Source organism: Bos indicus, chromosome 16 (assembly GCF_029378745.1).
Source record: "Bos indicus isolate NIAB-ARS_2022 breed Sahiwal x Tharparkar chromosome 16, NIAB-ARS_B.indTharparkar_mat_pri_1.0, whole genome shotgun sequence".
NCBI lineage: Eukaryota > Metazoa > Chordata > Mammalia > Artiodactyla > Bovidae > Bos > Bos indicus.
The window spans coordinates 48,059,151-48,080,428 of NC_091775.1; the positions used below are offsets into that span (position 1 = coordinate 48,059,151).

At 56.0% G+C, this 21,278-nt stretch overlaps 2 protein-coding genes across 15 annotated transcripts in view; one reads left to right on the plus strand and one right to left on the minus strand.

Moving 5' to 3' along the window:
• The window catches only part of CHD5 (chromodomain helicase DNA binding protein 5), a 71,718-nt gene extending 57,882 nt beyond the window's left edge, over nt 1–13,836 (plus strand). For 3 of the 6 annotated variants that reach the window (XM_070768304.1, XM_070768306.1, XM_070768301.1), the window contains exons 34-42: nt 3,636–3,725; nt 4,336–4,482; nt 4,718–4,826; nt 6,617–6,749; nt 7,176–7,371; nt 8,961–9,124; nt 9,244–9,358; nt 9,459–9,512; nt 10,287–13,836. In XM_070768304.1, coding sequence (XP_070624405.1) covers nt 3,636–3,725; nt 4,336–4,482; nt 4,718–4,826; nt 6,617–6,749; nt 7,176–7,371; nt 8,961–9,124; nt 9,244–9,358; nt 9,459–9,466 — 962 coding nt within the window. In that variant the 3' untranslated portion in view covers nt 9,467–9,512; nt 10,287–13,836. The remainder of the gene's footprint in view (nt 1–3,635; nt 3,726–4,335; nt 4,483–4,717; nt 4,827–6,616; nt 6,750–7,175; nt 7,372–8,960; nt 9,125–9,243; nt 9,359–9,458; nt 9,513–10,286) is intronic. The other 3 variants (XM_070768305.1, XM_070768302.1, XM_070768303.1) reach the window with 2 other exon arrangements.
• A 531-nt stretch (nt 13,837–14,367) lies between these two features.
• Nucleotides 14,368–21,278, minus strand: part of KCNAB2 (potassium voltage-gated channel subfamily A regulatory beta subunit 2) — a 96,249-nt gene continuing 89,338 nt past the window's right edge. For all 9 annotated transcript variants that reach the window (XM_019976770.2, XM_070768321.1, XM_019976767.2 and 6 more), the window contains 5 exons: nt 21,016–21,136; nt 20,697–20,791; nt 19,710–19,830; nt 19,281–19,369; nt 14,368–17,219 (listed from right to left, as the gene is read on the minus strand). In XM_019976770.2, the coding sequence (XP_019832329.1) occupies nt 17,130–17,219; nt 19,281–19,369; nt 19,710–19,830; nt 20,697–20,791; nt 21,016–21,136 (516 nt within the window). In that variant the 3' untranslated portion in view covers nt 14,368–17,129. The remainder of the gene's footprint in view (nt 17,220–19,280; nt 19,370–19,709; nt 19,831–20,696; nt 20,792–21,015; nt 21,137–21,278) is intronic.

Genomic DNA, 21,278 nt, shown 5'->3' on the forward strand with positions numbered 1-21,278 from the left:
GGTAATTGCTGCTCCTTTGTAAGAAACTTGCCTTTCCTATCTTTCCTAACATGGTAAGACCATTTTTAAGACTTTCTCTTAGTCTTTGGTCTTGTATGGTTTTACTACAATGAAATTTTTATTTATCCTGCTTGTGACTGACTGTGATTCTTAAAGTTGAGTATTGTGTCTTCTATTGATTATGGGCAAATTCTCAGTCATTCCCTCCTTAAATGTTATCTTTCCTCCCATTAAATTTATTTTCTTCTGGAATTCCTTTTACTCATTTATTCATTCATTATCCAACAAATATGTTTTGAACACCCACTGTGTGTTGGGAGCTGTCCCAGGCATTGGGGACACAGACAGTGAACCAAAGCCAAAGCCTTCGCATAGAATTTGTATTGTACTGGGGGACCTAGCTGATCAGCAATAGACACAAGTAGATCTTGTTTAACAAAAGGCTCCAAATTCAACAAAGAAATGAAAGCAGGTACAAGATTTGTTTCTCTGCAAGGCTTTTTGAATCACCCTCAGATCTAGCTTCAGTTTTTACTTTCTTCATACAGCTGTTTTTAACCTATTTGTACTATTTTCTATGGTTGCACAGTGAATTATTACACATTTAGCAGCATGAAATGACACCCATGTGTTAGCTCATGGTTGCATGGGTCAGAAGTCTGTGGTGGTATGACTGGATTCTCTGCCAAGGGACTTGCAAGATTGAAGTCAAGGCATTGACTGCACTGAATTCTCATCTGGAGGCCTGGGGGAAAATCTACTTCCGTGGTCATTCTTGTTGGCTAACTTCAGCTCCTTGGGGTTGGAGGACCGAATCCCTCTTCCCTTGTTGGCTCTCAGCGGGGGCCCGTTCTTGGCATCTAGAAACTGCCTACGTTTCTTGCCGTGGGGCTCATTCTGTCTTCAAGCCAACAGTGGTACACCAATCCCCACCATGCTTCAGATCTCTGATGTCCTTTTCTGTGACCATTCAGAGAAAACCCTGCTTTTAAGGGGCTGGTGTGATGAGGTCATGCCCACCTGGATCAGATCGGATCAGATCAGATCAGTCGCTCAGTTGTGTCCAACTCTTTGCGACCCCATGAATCGCAGCAAGCCAGGCCTCCCGGTCCATCACCAACTCCCAGAGTTCACTCAGACTCACGTCTGTCGAGTCAGTGATGCCATCCAGCCATCTCATCCTCTGTCATCCCCTTCTCCTCCTGCCCTCAGTCCCTCCCAGCATCAGAGTCTTTTCCAATGAGTCAACTCTTCGCATGAGGTGGCCAAAGTACTGGAGTTTCAGCTTTAGCATCATTCCTTCCAAAGAAATCCCAGGGCTGATCTCCTTGAGAATGGACTGGTTGGATCTCCTTGCAGTCCAAGGGACTCTCAAGAGTCTTCTCCAACACCACAGTTCAAAAGCATCAATTCTTCGGCGCTCAGCCTTCTTCACAGTCCAACTCTCACATCCATACATGACCACAGGAAAAACCATAGCCTTGACTAGACGGACCTTTGTTGGCAAAGTAATGTCTCTGCTTTTGAATATGCTATCTAGGTTGGTCATAACTGTCCTTCCAAGGAGTAAGCGCCTTTTAATTTCATGGCTGCAGTCACCATCTGTAGTGATTTTGGAGCCCAGAAAAATAAAGTCTGACACTGTTTCCACTGTTTCCCCATCTATTTCCCATGAAGTGATGGGACTGGATGCCATGATCTTCGTTTTCTGAATGTTGAGCTTTAAGCCAACTTTTTCACTCTCCACTTTCACCTTCATCAAGAGGCTTTTTAGTTCCTCTTCACTTTCTGCCATAAGGGTGGTTTCATCTGCATATCTGAGGTTATTGATATTTCTCCCAGAAATGTTGATTCCAGCTTGTGTTATAATCTCTGTCTTTTAAGGTCACCTGTGCCTTGTCACATGACTTGCTCAGGAGAGTAGAATCCATCAGATTCACAGTTCCAAGGATTATATACAAGGCTTGTACTCCAGGGGCAGGAAGTGTGGGAGGACACCTTAAAAATATGCAGTAAAACGTCTAACATATTAGCAATTGTGTATGTCATTTCTAGAGTTTTTAATCTAGCTTTTTCTGCTTCCTTTTTTTTGGACTTGTCTTTTCCTATGTATTCTCTTCCTTCTGTGTCTGGCTGATGGATATTGTTTTCTTTTTTAACAATTCTTATTTATTTAATTTATTTCTTTTTTGGTTGCACTGGGTCTTCACTGCTGCACACGGGCTTTCTCTAGTTGTAGCAAGCGGGGGGTTCTCTTCATTGTGGTGGGTGGGTTTCCCATTGCAGTGGCTTCCCTTGCTGCAGAGTACATGCTCTAGGGCTCAAAGGCTCTAGTGGTTGTGGCTTGTGGGCTCTAGAACGGGCTCAGTAGTTGTGGCCCGTGGGCTTGAGTTGTTCTACAGCGTGTGGATTCTTCCCAGACCAGGGATCGAACCTGTGTCTCCTGCATTGCAAGGTGGATTCTTATCTACTGTACCACAGGGAAGTCTGGGTATTGTTTTCTGAGTTTCATTGGGGTGCATCTTCATCAGGAATTGTTTTATCCTTGAGAACCCATGTCACTTGGGTAGCAGGAATGTCCCCCTTTCTGTTTCCAGAACTCCGGGGCCTCGTGGTCTGACTGGTGGCCTGGCTAGTCTAGGGCCAGTGTTATGGCACAATGCAGATTCTGCAGCCTGCACACCTGTGTGTTGGGTTTGGCTCCTCACTGGAGATTTTCTGACCCTGGACTCCACATGGGAGCCAGGCCTCCACAACTTGGCCATGAGCTGGTGGATGACACTTTTCTTCCTTTGCAGAGGCCTAGTGGTTGAAGAGTGTTAGTTTTTGTATTTAATTCCAGTTCTCTGCATCTTTGGGGCCTCGCCCTTCCTGTTCAGTGTAGAGACACAGCTGGAGTCCTCCAGGCCTCTTTCTGGTGTCCACTCACCCCCAACGCAGGACCCCAGTGCATGCTTCTTGAGCTTTTAGTTTCCCTTCATTTACAGAAAGTGAAAGTGTTAGTTGCTCAGTTGTGTCTGACTCTCTGCAACCTTATAGACTGTAGCCTGCCAGGCTCCTCTGTCCATGGAATTCTCTAGGCAAGAATACTGGAGTGGGTTGCCTTTTCCTCCTCCAGGGGATCTTTCCAACCCAGGGATTGAACCTGGGTCTCCTGCATCGCAGGTGGATTCTTTACCTTCTGAGCCACCCAGAAAGTTCTGTCTTCATTTATGGCACATGATAATTTCCTTTAGTTTTGTGAGCACACCTATGTTTTTTTTTTTTTTTTTTTTTTAATGTGATAGGTTTTGCCTGACATTTCTGGGTGTCTGTAAGAGGTGTTTTGTGTTGATGAAGGCCTGACATGTTGCCAGAACTTTGAGTCCTCTGGTTGTCACTACAGTAGAGAGGGTCTGGGGACTGTGCCTTGAGAGAAGTTTGGGAGAGACCGCTGCTGAGATGGGTGGGTGGAATGAGGCCCCGTCCCCACCTGCCTCCCCAGTGGATCCTCCCAGATGCTACCTGTTGGACTCCTGAGTAAGATGCTAGAGTGGATTCCGTGAGTGGCTATAATACTATTGGGAAGCCACCAGCCCAGAGTCCCCGCTGCCCTCTGGACCCCTCCCCCTCTCTGAACACCTTTTATCTTGCAGAAGAAGTGCTTCCTGAGAAGGAGAAGGTTCTGGACAAGCTGGAACTGAGCTTGATTCACAGCAGAGGCGACAGCAGTGACTTCAGGCCAGGTCTGGGGCTCTGGACTTTGCTCTGTCCCATGTCCTCCTTGGTCTCTTGAAGGAGCCATGAGGAGCCTTTTGAGCCTCCCCTTGGCCCCAGGCCCTGATTAGAGCTGCTGCATGGGAGCCTGGACTTGCCAGCCCTTGGAGGACAGACCTTCTACCTCCTATCTCCTGACCCCTCCTGTGGCCCTGGCCACCACTAGGAGGAAGGAGAGCTGGTCACAGAGTTTGGCCTGGAGCTTTGGGGTTCAGCTGGCAGCCTGTGTCCTTCTAAGTGTTGGAATGTTCTGGAACAGTTGCCCCCAGATCAGAGCCCCGAGGCAGCATTGCCACCCTTCAACATAAGCTACATTTTCACAGTCCTCCCCCGCCCCGCCCCATTTTCCCAGGTGGTCCTGACTTGGTGGTAGAGGGGCATCCAGGCCCAGAGCAGCCCTCCCTGCTCAGGACAGAGAGAGGGTCCTGCTGATTAAAACCCTTGGGGGCAGTGAGTCCCTTGTGGGTGGGGAGGTATGTTTCCCGCTTGCCTCGGGGTCCCCAGTGCTGGTGGAGCAAGCCCTCCCCCCGGGCACTGTCTTTGGAGTAGACGAGTGAGCATGGGTCTGTCCTCCCCCAGATGACACCAAAGCTGAGGAGAAGGAGCCTGTTGAGACCCAGCAAAATGGTGACAAAGAGGAAGATGAAGAGGGGAAGAAAGAGGACAAGATCGGGAAATTCAAGTTTATGTTCAACATTGCAGACGGGGGATTCACAGGTATCGAGGGTGAGGCCATGGCGAGAGAGCTGCAGGCTTCCTGACCGTGGGTCCCAGGAATCTGGGCGGATGGTTGTTTGATACTAATGTGTGAATGGTTGACAAAATCCACGGTATAACCTTTCCCAGTGGCACTGGAACACTAAAGTGCTCGGGGTGGGGGTGGTGAGGGAGAGGCTTACCCGGGCCCACCCCTATGTGGGACGGGGGCACCTCATCCTGCTTCCCTCGGCTGGCTTCCCAGAGCTGCACACACTGTGGCAGAACGAGGAGCGTGCGGCTGTGTCCTCGGGGAAAATCTACGACATCTGGCACCGGCGCCACGACTACTGGCTGCTGGCGGGCATCGTCACGTATCCTTGGCCACGCCAGCGGGGCAGGGCTCCGGTCTGTCCCTCTGTGGGCCTCAGGGAAGGGTGTGGGGCTGGTGGGGGGCGGAGTCTGGGCTGGTGCTCCTGACCAGGTACCAAGGACCCTTTCCTGGTGGTGGTGATGACGACACTGACTGTGATCATAAAGGTAGCTTGTCCCTTTATACTCAGTACTCACTCCATCTTCACAGCAGCCTTCCCAAAGGGTTGCTACTATGATCCCCATTATATGGAGGAGGCAGTGGGTGCTCAGAGAGGCCAAGTGACTTGCTCAGGGACACACAGCCCTTCCATTTGACTCTACAATGAATGCTCCTAATTCCAGACCTCACCTCATCTCAGTGATGACACCTGAAGGGTGCTTCACCATTTAGGAGGGCTTTTATTCATTTGTTCATTCTTCAATTCCATCTTTACTGATGATCTACCATGTGCCAAGCATGGAGTATGCAGCCATGAATGAAACAGCCCCAAATCTCTGTCTAGCCGGAGCTCATATCCAACTAGGGGTAGATGGTGAAAAATATAAATTAGCAAAATGTGGGGCTCAGTGAACATGAAAAGGTGGGGGTAAGGCAAACGGAGCTTTGGGGATGTGGGTTGTGTTTAATGTGGGAAGGTCAGAGAAGGTGATATTTGAGTGCAGACCTTCCAGAGACAAGGAGAGGGACACACTACCTGGGGAGAGCCCCCCAGCAAAGCCGGCCTTGATGACAGTCTCGAGTGAGACTAGTCATTATAATGAGAGGTGGAAAGTTGTAGGTCAGGAGTCAGCAGATCTTTCCTGGGAGGGACCCGGGAGTGGACATTTCGAGCTTCACAGAGGACGCCTCCACTCTGTCAAGGTAGCAAAAGTAACCACAGTACGTAAACCAACAAGCATGGCCATGTTCCAATAAAACTTTATTTACAAAACCAGGCTGTGGGCTGGATTTGGCCTGCAGGCCACAGTTTACTGAGGTTACATTGCTTGGAGCTGGAACTTTCCTGGTGGTTCAGTGGCTTAAGATTCTGTGCTCCCAGTTCAGGGGATGGGGGTTCAATCCCTGGTCAGGGAACCAGATCCCACGTGCTGCAACCAAGACCAAGTGCAGCTAAATAAATAACACACAGAGTTAAAAAACAAACAAAAAAAGATGCTTGGAGCCAGCTTGCCTGGGTTCAGATCCCGACTCGGCCCCTCTCTAACTGTGGGCCCTTGGCAAGAAAACTTCGTGGTGTTTCTTTGTTCCCTCTGGCTGCAGGGGAGGCCCCTTCCTTGCCTGTCCCTGGCTCCTTGGTGCTCCTTGGCTCACAGCTGCATCATTCATCTCTGCCTCTGTTGTCACAGGGCCTTCTTCCCTGGGTATCTCTTTGTCTGTGTCCAAATTTCCTCCTCTTATGAGGACCTCAGTCACTGGATTGGTGCCCACTCCACCCCAGGATGACCCTTTCTTAATTTAATTAATTGATTTGATTAATCTGCAAATGCCCTATTTCCAGCTAGGGTCACAGCACAGGTGCTGGGGGTTAGAACTCAGCTGCCTCCACCATCTGGATTTGGGGGATGAAGAAGTTTATCCGGTGAAGCCTCAGGCCCTGCCTGGGCCCCTGGGGGCCCCTGTCGGTGTCCGCTGATTGTCAGGTCACTGTCACCCACACAGTCCTCTTGCAGCCAAGGTTAATGCCTGTCTGGAAAGCGCAGAGCCAAGACGCCAGACCCTAGGCTGGTTCCCCCTCACCCCCTCCCTCCACCCCATGGCCAGGTTTGCCCTTAACGGCCCCCCACCTAGGCATGGCTATGCCCGCTGGCAGGACATCCAGAACGACCCGAGATACATGATCCTCAATGAGCCCTTCAAGTCTGAGATCCACAAGGGCAACTACTTGGAGATGAAGAACAAGTTCCTGGCCCGCAGGTTCAAGGTCAGTCCTTGGCAGGGGCCAGAGGTTGAGGGTTAGGGGGCTGCAAGAGGGTGGGTTATGGGAGGGCCTGGGGCAAAGAAACGAGCAAGCATTTCTTATACCCCGCCCGTATATCCGGGTGTGGGCCAGACTGTCCATGAAAGGGAATCGTTGAGTCAACCAACAGGTGCTGGCTCCTTGCTCTAAAACCAGACCCCGCTGGGCAAGCGTCCCTGCTCTGGGTAATGGGTGCAGAGGATCCAGCTTGGGGAGGGCTCTGAGGGGTGGCCAAGAGAGTGGACAACAACTGGGTGGGGAGGGGCTGTCTTCCTTCCTTCCTTTCTTTCAGAGCCCTGGCCGGTGGGAGTGGGTGCTGGGGGGGAGGCAGCCAGGCCAGCACTCAGTCCCTCCCCTCACCCTGACCCCCTCTCACCCCACTCCCACCAGCTGCTGGAGCAGGCGCTGGTCATTGAGGAACAGCTCCGGAGGGCCGCATACCTCAACATGACCCAGGACCCCAACCATCCTGCCATGGCCCTCAACGCCCGCCTGGCCGAGGTGGAGTGCCTTGCCGAGAGCCACCAGCACCTGTCCAAGGAGTCCCTCGCCGGGAACAAGCCTGCCAATGCTGTGCTGCACAAGGGTGAGTGAGCCCGTCCCCTGGAGATGGGCCCGCACCTTGCGGCGCCCAGTGGCTCCTTGGCAGTAGGTGGGGGCGTGGGGCAGGGGGTAAGACATCAGCCCCTAGGGCACCGCCTCCAAGCCAGATGGGACAGACTGTCACCCAGCCTCTGCTCTTACGTGCAGCAAAAGTGAGGCCCTTGCTTTTCTGGCCTTTTTCTGAAGGTCAGTGCCATGTAGGCCCTGGATGGGGGGGTAGGTGATATAGCAGAATATTAAGTTGTACAGGCTTGTTTATTGGGCCCAGACAGTATGCTTTATTTCTATTTTTTAACTTCTTTTAGTGAAAGAGATAAGGACCCTTTAAAAGTTTTTAGTTTTTATTGACTTATAATTGATTTATACTGTTGTGTTACTTTCTGCTGTACAGCAAAGTGAATCAGTTATACATATAGATCCGACTCATTGGAGAAAACCCTGGTGCTGGGAAAGATTGAGGGCAGGAGGTGACGGGGATGGCAGAGGATGAGATGATTAGATGGCATCACCAACTCAATGAACATGAGTCTGAGCAAACTCTGGGAGATAGTGAAGGACAGGGGATCCTGAGCATGCTGTAGTCCACGAGGTCACAAAGAGTCAGACACAACTGAATGACTGAACAACTCTATTTAGATTCTTTTCCTATATAGGTCATTACAGACTATTGAGCAGAGTTCCCTGTGCGGTATAGTAGGTCCTTATTGGTTATCTATTTTATTTTATTTTTTGAATATTTATTTGGCCGTGTCAGGTCTCAGTTGCGGCATGTGGGATCTTTGTTATGGACTCTAGTTGTGGTGTGTGGGCTCAGAGTTGTGGTGGGAAAGCTTAGTTGCTCTTTGGCATGTGGGATCTTAGCTACCCGATCAAGGATTGAACCCACATCCCTGGCCTTGCAAGGTGGATTCTTAACCACTGGACCACCAGGGAAATTCTTATTTTTTATATAGTACCGATATATGTCAATCCCAGTCTCCCAATTTATGTCAGTATCTTTAAACACATTGTTCCTTTACTCTGCAATATTTTTAAGTGGTGAGGTTTCTTATCTCATTTTAAAGTTGGGGACATTGATGCTTAGGGAGGTGAAGTAATTGCCCAAGGTCTCCTGGGATTCAGACCTTTGACCCTTGTTGTCCTAATCCCGAGAAAGTGCCCAGGCTGGTTAGGGGAGGGTGAGCCAAGCTCACCCCGAGGGCCCTGGACTCTGTGGCCCTGGCTGTTTGGGAGAAGTTTCTCGAGGCCGCTCTGCTCCTGGGCTTGGCCAGGGCTGCAGACCTCCCTGGTCGCCAGGAGGCTGGCCGAGGGCCCGGAGGGAAGCCTAGTGTTGGGTCAGAGCTCCGGGCTCTCATCTTTGCAGCCCTCGGGGCCCCGGGAGAAGCTGTTTGGAAAACGGGACTCTGGTCCAGCGGGCGGGTCTCTGATGTGTTTGCTGGGAGGGCTGAGTAGGGGGCGCCCCCTGGCGTCCGCTGCCTGGCGTGCAAGTCACACGGTAACACAGCCTTGTTAATAAGCACCGGCCTGGGTGTCCGCGTCCCAGCTCCTCCCCCTCCCCGTCTCCCTCCCCAGTCCTGAACCAGCTGGAGGAGCTGCTGAGCGACATGAAGGCGGACGTGACGCGCCTCCCCTCCATGCTGTCCCGCATTCCCCCGGTGGCCGCCCGCCTCCAGATGTCGGAGCGCAGCATCCTGAGCCGCCTGACCAACCGAGCCGGCGACCCCACCATCCAGCAGGTCAGGCTCGGCGCGCGCCCTGGGCCCCAGCCCCCCACGCACGCACGTCCTGGGCGCCCTGGGGCGGAACTCGGGCCGGTGCGGGACTTGGACCTTTAAACCTGAGTCCTTGCCTCCAGGGCGCTTTCGGCTCCTCCCAGATGTACAACAACAACTTTGGGCCCAACTTCCGGGGCCCTGGACCGGGAGGGATTGTCAACTACAACCAGATGCCCCTGGGGCCCTATGTGACCGGTAGGTGCCCGTCTGCTCCCTGGCGGCATGTGCAGGGGCGCCCGCGGGCCCCGCCCGCGTCCGCCGCCCCAGCGAGCCGAGCTTCCCTCTCTCTGCACAGATATCTAGCCGGCCCCGAGACCTCGCTCTGGTGCAGCGCTCCTTTCCAGCGGAGGTGAGGCCTCTCCAGGGACTCCGCCGTCCCTCTCCCCTCCATGGCTGCACCAGTCAGTCCCCACTCCCTGTGCTTATCCACAGCCCTGAGTCTGGGGTCCTCTGCTGCCTCTTGGGGCTTAGGGGGTCTTGCCCTTCCCTGCTGGGGACCATCTTGGGGCCGGTGTGTCTTCCCAGGCTTCCAGACACTCCCCTGGGAGGCTGGGAGGTGGGACATGGGCAGGTACATGTGGGGATCTCCGTTGCGTACACGGGTGTGTCTGTGTGCACATATGCAGGATGCGTGCGTGTCCGTGGTAGTGAGTCCGGGACCATTGCCCCCAGCCTGGAACCCTTTTCTGCCTGCACTTTCCTGCTGGGTGGTGGGCGCCCTGGGACATCACCCCCCCTCCCCTGGCCACCCCACCTTGTGCCCAGGACCAGGAGGGTGGCTCAGGGTGTGTGTGGGTCAGTGTCACTGGCTGGGAGATGGTTTTATTCGTGAGAAGCCACCAGTCCACTCTGGCCTCTTCCACCTGGCCGGCAGCCCCTGCTAAGCTGTCTGTCCTGGTAGAACCACTGCTTCAGGGTAGAGGCCCTGGGGTGGGGGTGGTTTCCAGATGGGCCCTCCCTGGGGTCCCCGCTTCCTATACTCCAGGTGTGGGAGGTCTGGGCTAGGAGCCCCTCTGGTTGCAGTTGGCTGTGACAGGTGGCAGTGGTGGCTCCAGGGTGTTGGGTGAACCCCCAGTGGGGATGTGAGCACCCAGCTCTGTGACCCATGACCCACCTCTTGCAGCCACGCCTGCCGGGCCCCCTGCCTGATCCCCACAGGAGAGAAAAGCTGCCGCCTTTCTAGAGCCAGGCCACCTGAGGACAGAAGGGGAAACTGAGTCATGCCATCACTGGGGACAAGACCCAGCCAGAAGTGCCACCTGCTCTTAATCCCAGTGTCTCCCACACCACCTTGGCTGGCTCTGCCAGGACGACTTCCTAGAAGAGATTTCGTTTCTTTGTACATCTTTTTGCACTTTCCTATTGAAGACTTGAACAAATTTGTCTTGATAAAAGTTGAGTGACGTGTGGAGGAGTCTGACATGCAGCACTTAGGCCTCTCTCTGTGGACGGGCTCCGGACCTGAGGGAAGCTCCCGGGAGCCCAGCCGCCGCCCTGGACTTGGCCTGGTTGAGGAGGACGTGGCGCCCGCCCTGGACGGGCTCTGTGTGCCCCTCTCCCCCGTCCCGTCTGCACCGTGTGACTGCCTGTACTCTGACCCTGGCCCAGTGGGGCCCCCCAGTGCCAGGTGGGTCAGAACTGGGGAGCCGCCCGGCCTGCAGGTAGAGACCTGGCTGGCGTCCAGGCCAGGCCAGGCCAGGCTGCGTCCTGCAAGGCTGGAGACCACAGGTAATGTGTTCTCTCTGTGGGGGAGAGGGCTCCATCGGCACGTGTCTGACCCTGACCCAGCCTGTCTCACAGGCCCCCTGGACTCTGTCGTCACTCGTGGAGGGTCTTTGGCCCCTGCCGTGTGTGGCAGGTCACGGCATGTGCTCCCCAGAGAGAAGAGACGGCAGGTGTCAGCCTGGGGGCTGCTGGGGCCCTGGTCTCAGGCAGCTGTGGGAAGGGGCTTACTCTCCTGCCCCGGATGTGGCTGCTGTCCCAGCAGTGCTGAGAGTGGCCCCGGAGCCCCTGGTCCTGCCCTGTGCCCTGGGAAGCCCTTTATACCCACTCCCCATGTTGTCTTCTGGTGGCTGACATGGAGAAACCAGGCCAGCCGCCTGGAGCCTGGACTTATCCCTCCCCTGTCCCTGGAGAGGCCTTGATCCCAGCACTTGCCCCCTGGGGCAGGTCTGTGACGGCCCTCACTGTGTTCTTCAAAGGTTTGGGGAAAGCTTGGAGGCAGGGGACTGAATCCATTGGCCTGTCCAGTTCTCCCAACTGGAGTGTCCCCAGCCTCCTGCCCTGTTTGCTGCCAGGAGTGGCCTGCTGGAATCCCGATCGCCTTCCACCCAGCTGGTGGCGCCCTCTGATGGCTCCAGTTCAGAGGAACAGAGGGATGGGCCAGGACCTGGGTCTGTCCGTGTCTCATGTTCCCTCTGGCCCAGCCTCAGCCTGGAAGGGATTTCAGAGCCTTGACCAGGGAGCCTTGACCTTCCTGGAGTGGAGCCCTGGTGCAGAATCCTGTCCAAGTGAGAGCCAGGGTGGGCCTGGATGGGGGGCACCATAGGGGGGCACCATAGGAGGGCTCCGTTCAGCTCCCTGGCCAGGACTAGGGCCGGGATTTGGGGGTGACTTGGGGACATGGGGCCATTGGCCAACCCTCCCAGAGCCCTCATCTATAAATGGCTCTCCCAGAACCCCTAAAGGACCGGACCACAAGGCCCCATTTATCTCCAGGCCGACTGACCCTGGCATTGTGGGTGGAGGAATGGGAGGCAGCCTGAAAGTGGTACACGGGTATACGTGTGGCAGGACACGTGTGGCAGCAGGTGACCTCACCCTCCAGGAAGGGTTGGGTCACTCCTGCCCACTGTGGTTTCTCCAGTGCCACGTGGGCCTGTGTGTTCCTTGCAAAGGCTCTGGCTCAGGCCATGGGCTGGGTGACTGCCACGAACCCCCCACCCAGGGCCCCGTGACTGTGTCCTCCCAGGCAGGTGGTCAGTCCTGCGGCTGGGCTTGTGGGGAACACAGTGGACAGGTCCTGAGTGTCAGGGGGCACCTGGTGGAGGACAGGGGTCTGCGTCCCCACTGCCCAACTCCAAGAGCGGGTGGTCCTTTCCCCACCAGCCCTTGCTTCCCGCCCTCCCTCCGTCTCCTCCCTAGGCCTCTACCCTTTTCCACTACCAGCTGGACCAGGCACCAGGGATCGGCCCAGCCACCTGCACTGCCTGGTCCAGGAAGGGCTCAGCTCTCCAAGACCAGCACTTGGGAGGCCTGGGAGGGCGACCACAGACAGCTGGGGCGTGGGTTTCTGGTTTTGGAGAGGAAGAAGGATCTAGAGAATGTTTTTTCTTGGTTTATCAGTTACCCCCCTCCCAGAGTTGTAGTGGAGTGTGGGGAGTGGGGCGTCTGTGCTCTCGGGCATCTTCAGGCTGGTTTTGTTTTTGCTCTTGGCACAATGGGGGTCGTTGTGCAAGTGGAAGCCCCAAAGTGCCAGCCCCATTTTTGTCCCCAGCCACTTTATTATTTAGACCAGTGCTGAGTAGGCTTTCTGTTGAACCATCTTTGGGCACAGTCTCGGAGGGCATTGGCTCCTGGGCTCCCCGGTGACCACGGGAGTTTGGGTTGGACTGTGTCTGGGGGTCCCCTCGCACACGCCCACCACGGAAACACAACCTGAGACTCCCCCTGTGCACAGAGACCCTCCCTGCAAGCCGCCTTCAGAAGCTCCTTTGTTTTCTGCAAGTGATGACCATGGGCCCATCCTGCTGGTACTCATGACTGGGCAGGCACCTGCCCTCCTACTGGTTGGGGGTCCCTTCCCAGGGTCCTCTGGGGGAATCCCTGGCCCAGGTTGGGGGCTGACCGAGTCGCACCCCATGGACACCTGCAGCCTTTGCTCCCAGTTATTGGGTCCCAGGGATGTTGAGGGCCTGATGGGGTCGTGTAGAGGGTGGGCTTGGGAACCTCCAGAGTGGGGTGGCAGGAAGGAGCTTGGGTGGGAGGCGGGGGCTGAGGTTTTGGCCCGGCCACAGCCCAGTGTCCCGCCTCTGCACCTGCAGCTGTCCTCTGCTGATGACCCATCTCTGTTGAGGAAGCCGCCCCCCCCCCCCCGACCCCGATTTTATATTTCTGGAAGTTTACAGGTTGTGGTGCATCAGCCCAAAGTCATTGGCTTGTGTTTTGGGATTTTTTTCTTAGTTTTCAGATTTTTTTTAAACAAAGTATTTTTTTAGGTGCGATAACCCAGAAAGGGCCCGTTGGGTGTGTGTGTGTCCTGAACCCCTGATACCGAGGTGGGAGTCCGAGCCTCCTATGCTCCTCTGGGCCTGAGCATGAGGGGAGGGTCCCACCTGCACTGCCCCCCTCCCCAGGCATCAGTGCGTGGGGGGATGAGGGAGCAGAACCCCACCCAGGCCTGCATCTGGCCCTGCTGAGAAGCGCCTGCCCCTTCCCTAGCACAAGCCCAGGCTGACGAAGGGGCCGGGCGCTGGGGTGAGTCGAGGGGGCGGGTCCCAGCCAGGAGCTGGAGCTGGAGGCTGAGCCCCTGTGCGCAGTGACCTATCCGGTCCTCGGGAGGATGTGTGGGAGGCTTGACAAGGACTGTACCTGACACCGTCCCCTTCACTTTGTACTCTGTGTGTATGTCTTGGTTTTCCGTGTTTTAATAAATCCTCTGGGAAAGGATTGAATCAGTGTTCTCCTAGCTTTTCACTGATCTAGGATCGGGGTGGGAAAGGATGTTGGGGGGAGGGGGTGTCTCCTGAAGCTACCTCTCACCCGAGAAGACACGGCCCCATGAGGCTGGGGGGCTTGCTGGAACGGAGGGCACCCGAGAAGGGGTGTTCAGGGGTGGTGCCGGCCCCTCCCCCCTGCATCCTGAAATCAAATTGCTCAGGAACACTGAGCCCCGTAGACGGGCCCGCAGGCCTCCCTGGACCCCGACCTCTCTGTCCCTGAGGGCCCAGCAGCCTGCCACCAACCTGCGATGGCAAGAGAGACTGTATTGGTGAGGGGGGCAGGCAGGGCATTCCAACCCCAATCACCTGGGACAGACTTGGGTTCTCGGTCCCCAGTCTTTGCTTCTCCCCCCAGGGCCCATGTCTCCCAACCTCCCCTTGGCTCCAGGCTCAGGATTTGGTCTGCTGGCCTTTAAAGATACCTCCTCCCACTGCCCTCGACCCAGCCCTGACCCTGAATACCCTGCAAAGGAGAGGAGCGGAGAGGAGCAGACCCTGACGGGCTTGGGTTTTATTTTGTCATTCCATAAATACGGCACTGTGTCTCCGCTGTGTCATTGGAAGCGCGAGGCGTACGGTGTCTCTGCCTGTGGGGGGGTGATGCAGTTAGCTGAGGAGCCACAGTCATTAAAAAAAAAGGGGGAGAGAAACAGCACATTATTTACACTGCCAGAGAGAACAGGAGACAGGGTAAACCCCTCTGTCGTTCTTGGGACCTCAAACTTGCTGTAGATTTGGGATGAAAAATGGTAGGGGCTGCATGTGTCCTTAGCAAGGAAGACTGGTCCCGCTCCCACGCAGACTGGGCCTTCTTCCCTGGTGGGGAACTCCCAAGGTGGACCCCTGGGGGCAAACTCTGCTTCCAGGGGAGGGTGAGAGGATGGCTGGCAGGTGGCTGGGGACCGTGGGGGGACTTCTCCTCAACAGGGTAGGGTGAGGATGGCTGGTCTCAAACCCAAGCTGAAGTTCAGGCTTCCCCTCCAGGGCCTGCCTTGGCCAAGCTCTTTGTCTCCAGGCTCTCCCTGCCCTCGAGCCCCACTCCATCCCTTCCTTACTCCAGCCTCCTCCCACTAAGTTGGGTGACCCTTCCTCAGGAAGTGGAGCCCCATCCTTCCATACCCACTTGCCGGGGGGCGATGCAGAACTAGGCTGCAGACAGCACCCCAGGGCCTGGAACAGGCTTGGGACTTGGTGCTGGGCATCTCGGCCTTGGAAGAGCATGGCCCTGAGAGCCCACGTCTCCCACTGGGCTTGTCCTTCCCAGATGTAAAGCTCACGGGGTGGGGCGGCAGGCCCAAACATGGGCCCAATTGCAAGCCCGGGTCCCTCTTCCATTGGTGGGTGGGCAGGGTGGCAGCACTGTGGAGGGGGCCCAGCCAGACTCCAGGGAGGGGCAGGTGACCTGGCTCCTGAGCATGGCCAGCTGTTGGGACACTTGGGCTCTGCCTGGTGGACTGTAGCGTCTTGTCCTTGGAGCTAGGCCCCCCAACCCATGTGATGGTGGCAACTCTCTTGGGACAGGTTTGTCCCTCCTCATGCTCATTAGGGTGAAACTTGCAGGAGACTTGGTGAAGAAGACCCCCAGGGGTCTAGTCTACAAGAAGGGAGAAGGTTCTAGACTCCAGGGTCAGCACAAAGGTCTGGAGTGGAGGAAGTTGTTCTCCCCCCACCTTGTGGCTTTCCTAAAGTCAGTTTCCTAGGCCTCAGCTCTGCCAGGACTGGACGGTAGGCCTTTGGGAATAATGGCAGGGAGGTCCATGTCTGCCCAGGGGTGAGTGTGAGAATGTAGGGGGCACCCGGGGCAGGGGGCGCCCAGTGTAGGAGTCACCCAGGCCCATACACAGAAGGCCAGTGCATTCAAAGAGCCTGGCTCGGGTCCCCTGCACAGCCAGCAAAATCTGGGGTGCCGCTCAGGACCATGGGGGCTGGGCCTGCTGGCTGAGGGCCCCTCCCCTCCTCTATCCCTGCAGCCCCAGGCCTGGCTGTAAAGGGGCTGACACTTCTGAAGGTCCTTGCCTCTGTCCCTGTCCCCAACCTGTTCCAGGCTGGGGTGTGGGGTGTGGAAAGGAATGATGAACCCCAGCCATCCCTCCCTCTTCAGAGGCTGTGTGAGGGTGTCCTGGGGGAAGAACCGCTGCCTCGCTGCCCTGGCAACAAGCTCTGAGCACCCCACCTGACCTGCTCTGAGCCCTTGCTGGGGACGCTGCTCCAGGGAGAGGCTACGGGGGTCTTCACCTGGACTGTGGGGGTTGCTGCCCAGGCCCTGGGCATGAAGCACAGAAAACCCCAGGAACCTGCCCTCACTGAAGGGTCCCAGAATGTCCTCTCTGCAGACCCCAAGGCCACCACCCTGGGCAGAGCAGAGGCTGGCCACCCCATGTGTGGTCAGCAGCCACAGTCAGCTAAGCATGCATGACCTTGGGGCCTTCCAGGCAAGGACAGAGGGGCAAAGGACTGGGCACCAGGTGGGGAGGGACCCGGGCTAGAGTCTGGACACGGGCTCATTAGTTGTATACGAGGAGGAAGTCAGTGGGGCGATGAGCTTGAAGTCAGACCCCTGACTTCCTGTGGGTCCACCCTGGAACAATCGAACCCCCTTGGATCCTTGCCTCTGCCAGCAAGGGTGGGGGTGGGGGTCAAAGGACAGCTCGGAAGGCCCCTCGGAGACCCAGTGAGGCAGGTGGTGTGGAGAAGGGGGTGTAGGAGAATCTGATGTCAGGCCCAATGACAGTACCTGGAGCCCTTGGCAAGAGGGGGGATGAGGGAGACCCCAGTGGGAGGCCCACCCCAACCAGGGCCCAGCTGAGGGGCCACAGGAAGAGCCAGACCTGGCTTCCTCTTCCCCTCCCCAGTACCAGGTGGGCTTCTTGGCAGAGGAGAGGCCAGCTCTGCCTGCTCCTAGGCCCCAACGGGTCTCGGCCTGGCCTGGACTTGAGTCTCTGAGATGGGGCGTGGCTGGGAGAAACGTCGTTTCTTGGTGGAAGATGAGCAGAGGCGGCAGGCTTGGGCGGGACGGCTCGAATGCCTTTGAATTGATGCCAACCCTCCGGCATGAATCTGACGTTAGTCCTGTGAAGCAGCAGGTGCCGTGTGGCAGCGACTTTTGAGATCTTCTCCTGATGACACGTTGGTGTGTTGCTTTGTTTTTGATGCAAACCACACTCTTGGCTTCAAAATAGCTTAAGCGAGCAAACAGAGAGGCTAGGAGGGAGATGAAACTGTCCAGGCAAATGGTTGGGGGCTTCTTAGGATCTGTAGTCCTTTTTGCTGTAGGGCTTATTGCCCAAAATACTATCGATCTCGTGGATGATGGAAGACGACAGTTTTGGAAGGACCTGTGTGCAAAGACGGGAGCTAGTCAGAATCAACCTGCAGACGAGGTGATGTGTAATGGAGCAGGACCTTATGGGGCCTTCCTGGTACAGACCCCACCCCTCCCATGTCCTCCATACCTGCCTCTTGTCTGTAGAAAGACTTTAACCAAAGAATAAATTCAATTGGAGAAGTGAGAAAATGCAAAAACAAAGAAAAGCAGTGAAACAAGACAATAATAATTGTGTAGCCATTAAGCAAAGTCAGGGGGACCTTTTAGTTCATCCTCAAGGGCTGTAGATTGTATTCTGAGCCATGTCCTTTGAGCTCTTCTGTAGATACTGAAACTCCCATCACGTGGAAGAAGTTAACAACATCACTACCAGACTGTAGCCATGACATGAACTGCTCCATCATGCACAATTCTGAGAACCAGCCTCAGAGAAATGGGAACAAACTGACCCTAGAACTGAAGATTGTGCGTGTGTGTGTTAGTCGCTCAGATTGTGTGTGTGTGTGTTAGTCGCTCACTCATGTCCAACTCTTTGTGATCCCATGGACTGTGGGTCAGGGGATCAGGAAGATCCCCTGGAGAAGGAAATGGCTACCCACTCCAGTATTCTTGCCTGGAGAATCCCATGGACAGAACTGAAGATTAATTGTGCTTAAAACAATTAAGATGACCCTGATCAATTCATGTTGATGTATGGCAGAAACTAACAATATGGTAAAGCAATTATCCTCCAATTAAATAAAAGGATGACCCTGATCAGATGATCGCATGATCAATTTCAAGATGACTGTTGGAGCTGACTGTGCTGTTCTGCTTGTAGCCACTCCTCAACCTGTGTACCCCTGAAACTCCCCTTTGAAATCTCTTGCTCCCTGATTGACAAGGGGAAGTCTGTTTGGGGACAGGAGTCCACCTTCTCCCCAGGACTGCTGGCCTCCTCAATAAAGATGTCTTTCCTTTTGCCCAACACTTATCTCTCAGTATTGGATTCTTGAATGATGAGCAGTCAAACCTCACTTCGGTAACAGGGAGACATTCTTCCAGCTGTCCGCTGGCCCTGGCCTGCCCCACCCTCATTGCCTGCAGCTTGTGGAGCAGAGGGGGCCTTGCTGCTTCTGTATTCCAGGTTTGTGCAGCTCTGCCCCTTGAATGGATGGACAGTGGCGGCATAAGATGCAGATTTCAGGACCTTAACATCTGATAATCCACAGCCCCAAACTGCTTTTCCCAGCCCCCCTGACAGCAACACCCTCTTCCAGGTGACAAACCCATGGTTTATCCCCAGGATCTGCGCACTGTCCCACACTGTCTCACATCCAGTCTGTCAGCCAGTCCTGTCGGTCCACCTTCCAGAAATCTAGGACCCAACCAGCTGTCCATATGTACCAAGGTCATCCCTCACCCCTAGATTGTCATCAGTTCCCAGTGATCTCCCTGCTCCCCCTCCTGCTCCCCAACTCTTTCCTCCACTCAGCAGCCAGAGAGTGGGAGGCAGCCTTTTAAAATCTAAGTCAGACTGCCCCTCCTCTGCTCCCATCTCATTCGACCGTCGCCGAAGTCCTTAGAGGGCATGTGGTGCCCGGAGGACCTTTCCCTGCCCCTCTGCTCCAGGCCTCTGGCCTTACTGCTGTCCTGGCGTTGTGCCTACCTTGCACCTTTGTGTCAGCCTGGATTGTACTTGCACCGCCCACTCCTCATCCTTCAAGCCTTTGCTCACAAGTCACTTTATCAACAAGGCTACCCTGTAGCCCCTTTTAACTTGGGTCCATGGCTCCCCGCTTCCCTGCCCTTACTGGATACTCCTGACCTTGCTCTAGGTTTCCTTTCCCGGAGTGCTTATCACCCTCCGACACACATTATAATCTTACTCCTTGCATTTTCTGTTTTTTGTTTATCCAGATAAAAAGCCAGCCCTTCAAGAGCAAGGCTTTTATTGGTTCACTGCTGTAGCCCAGGTGCCTCAAACAGTGCCTGGTATGTAGTAGGTGCTCAATAAGTACATGCTGGACAGATGCCTGGCTGAGACCCTGAACTCTGTCCAGAGCCAGCAAGGCTGGCAGGCGCCACTCACCTGTATTGCTCCAATGTTCTCCATCAGCTGGTCTGCGCTGGAAGCACCCAGGAGCACGGAGCTGACCCCCTCGTTCCTCAGGCACCAGGCTGGGGGTGGGCAGCAAGAGCAGAGGTGAGGAAGGCACCCCCACCCAGGGCCCTCCCTGGTTCTACCCTACCCATGATGGGGCCAGAGAGACCCAGCCTCTTGGGCATAGGACTGAGGGTGTCCCAGGAGGGCCCTGGCAAGCCAGGGGCTCAGCAGTGCTGGCACCAGCTGCCCCCAGTGGAGAGATGGCCCAAGTGCTCATGGACACCCTCATTCTCTCCCCATGAATATGGGAGCCCATTACCCATGGCTGGCTGATAGAAGGGGGTGGCCCAGGCACTCAGGGACTCTTGATTTCTTTCTGGGGACCTTGGTCCCCCCGCGCCCCAGCCCTCTTACCGATGGCCAGCTGGGGGAGGGTACAGCCCAGGCGCTCGGCGATGGCCTGTAGTTCCTTCAGCTTGGCCTGCTGGCGCCGGCCCTCCTCACTCAGGATCTTGTCCTTCAGCCACTGGTATCCCTGGTTGTGGGATGTGGGGAGAGCACAGCCCATGGGTGAGGGCAGGTCACCCGGGCCACTGCATGCATGGCACAAATGACGATCTGTGCCAGGGTGGCACTGCCCTGGCCCTGATGCTGTGGTCCAGACCCAGGCAGGTGGAAGGATGGGAACCACTGCATTTGAAGGCTGTGGGAAGCTAAGACTGGGCCCGTGAGCTTGGACAAGGAGGTGGACAAACCGATCTTCCCTTCTTCTGGGAGGCTGGGTGGCCCAAGAGGTGTGCCCACAGCAAGGTCAGGGAGCCCTCTGGGAGGCTTCTGTGGTTTGGGGAGAAATGGGGGAGGCAGGCCATCCTGATCCCTAGGGCGGGGGGCTCCAGTGTTCGCTCTGTCCTGGCCTGGTCAGGCCTTTCTCTGCCTGCTCCTTGTCCCCCCAACACTTCAGTCTGGAGACCCTCTGAGTCTCCACTCTGAGGTGTATGTGTCGGGTGTTCACTTTTCCCTGGGGCACTTCTGAGGGATACTGAAGAAATTACACAGCCCTCCACCCAGAGGTTCAGTGGTGGGCCAGAGAATGTAGGCGTGTCTATAGGGGAGGAGGCACCTGAAATGGAACCCTAGCCCTGGCCCGGGTTGTGAGTGTTGAACTTGGGGCGAGGCCCCGGGTGGGGGGTGGGGCTTCAGCTGGCGGATGTCCCACAGATGGGCAGCCTTTCTAGACATGGGGTCAGGCCAGCTGGGGCTCCAAGTTCCCACGCCTGGAACCGCCCCGCAGACAGTGGCCCAGGGAAGGTGTCCAGCACCAAGGTGTCCACCCAAAGGCTCCATCCCTCCAAAATGCCTGTCCCTGCCTATCCCCTCCCCCAGCCCCCGCCGCCAATTCACCTTCAAAGAGGCTCTAGAGTAGGGCGGGATGCCACTGTCGTACTTTCCGGAAACGATGCCGCAGGCCAGAGGGGACCAGGTCATGGCGCCCACTCCTGGGAGAGGAGAGCGGGAGAGGTTAAGCCCAGGGCCCGGAGAAGGAGCAGAGAGACAGGAAAGGAGCGTGGCAGAAGAGCGCAGTGAAGGCAGGGCAGGACGGGGCCGAGCAGCAGGGCGTGAGAGGGGCGGGGCCGGGGCGTAATGGGGAGGGGCTGGAGAGGGAGAGGGGGAATCTGGGGATAAGATTGGAACAGGGCTGGGGAGGGGCGGGGGAACCCACCTATCTTGTGGAAGAGCTCCGGCAGCTGCACCTCTACCTTCTCCCGCTGGAACATGTGGTACTCCGCCTGCTCGCAGATGGGTGGGATCAGGTTGAACTGCCGGGCCACGGAGTAGGCCTCCTGTGGAAGCAAAGAGGGGCACGGATGGTTCCTGCGGGCCAGCGATCTGGGGGCCTTCTTGAGCAGCAGGGAGAAGACACAAAGGCATCTCCAGGAAGTTGGCTGGCCCGCCTGCCCCCTGCCCGCTCCTCTCAGCTTCCCT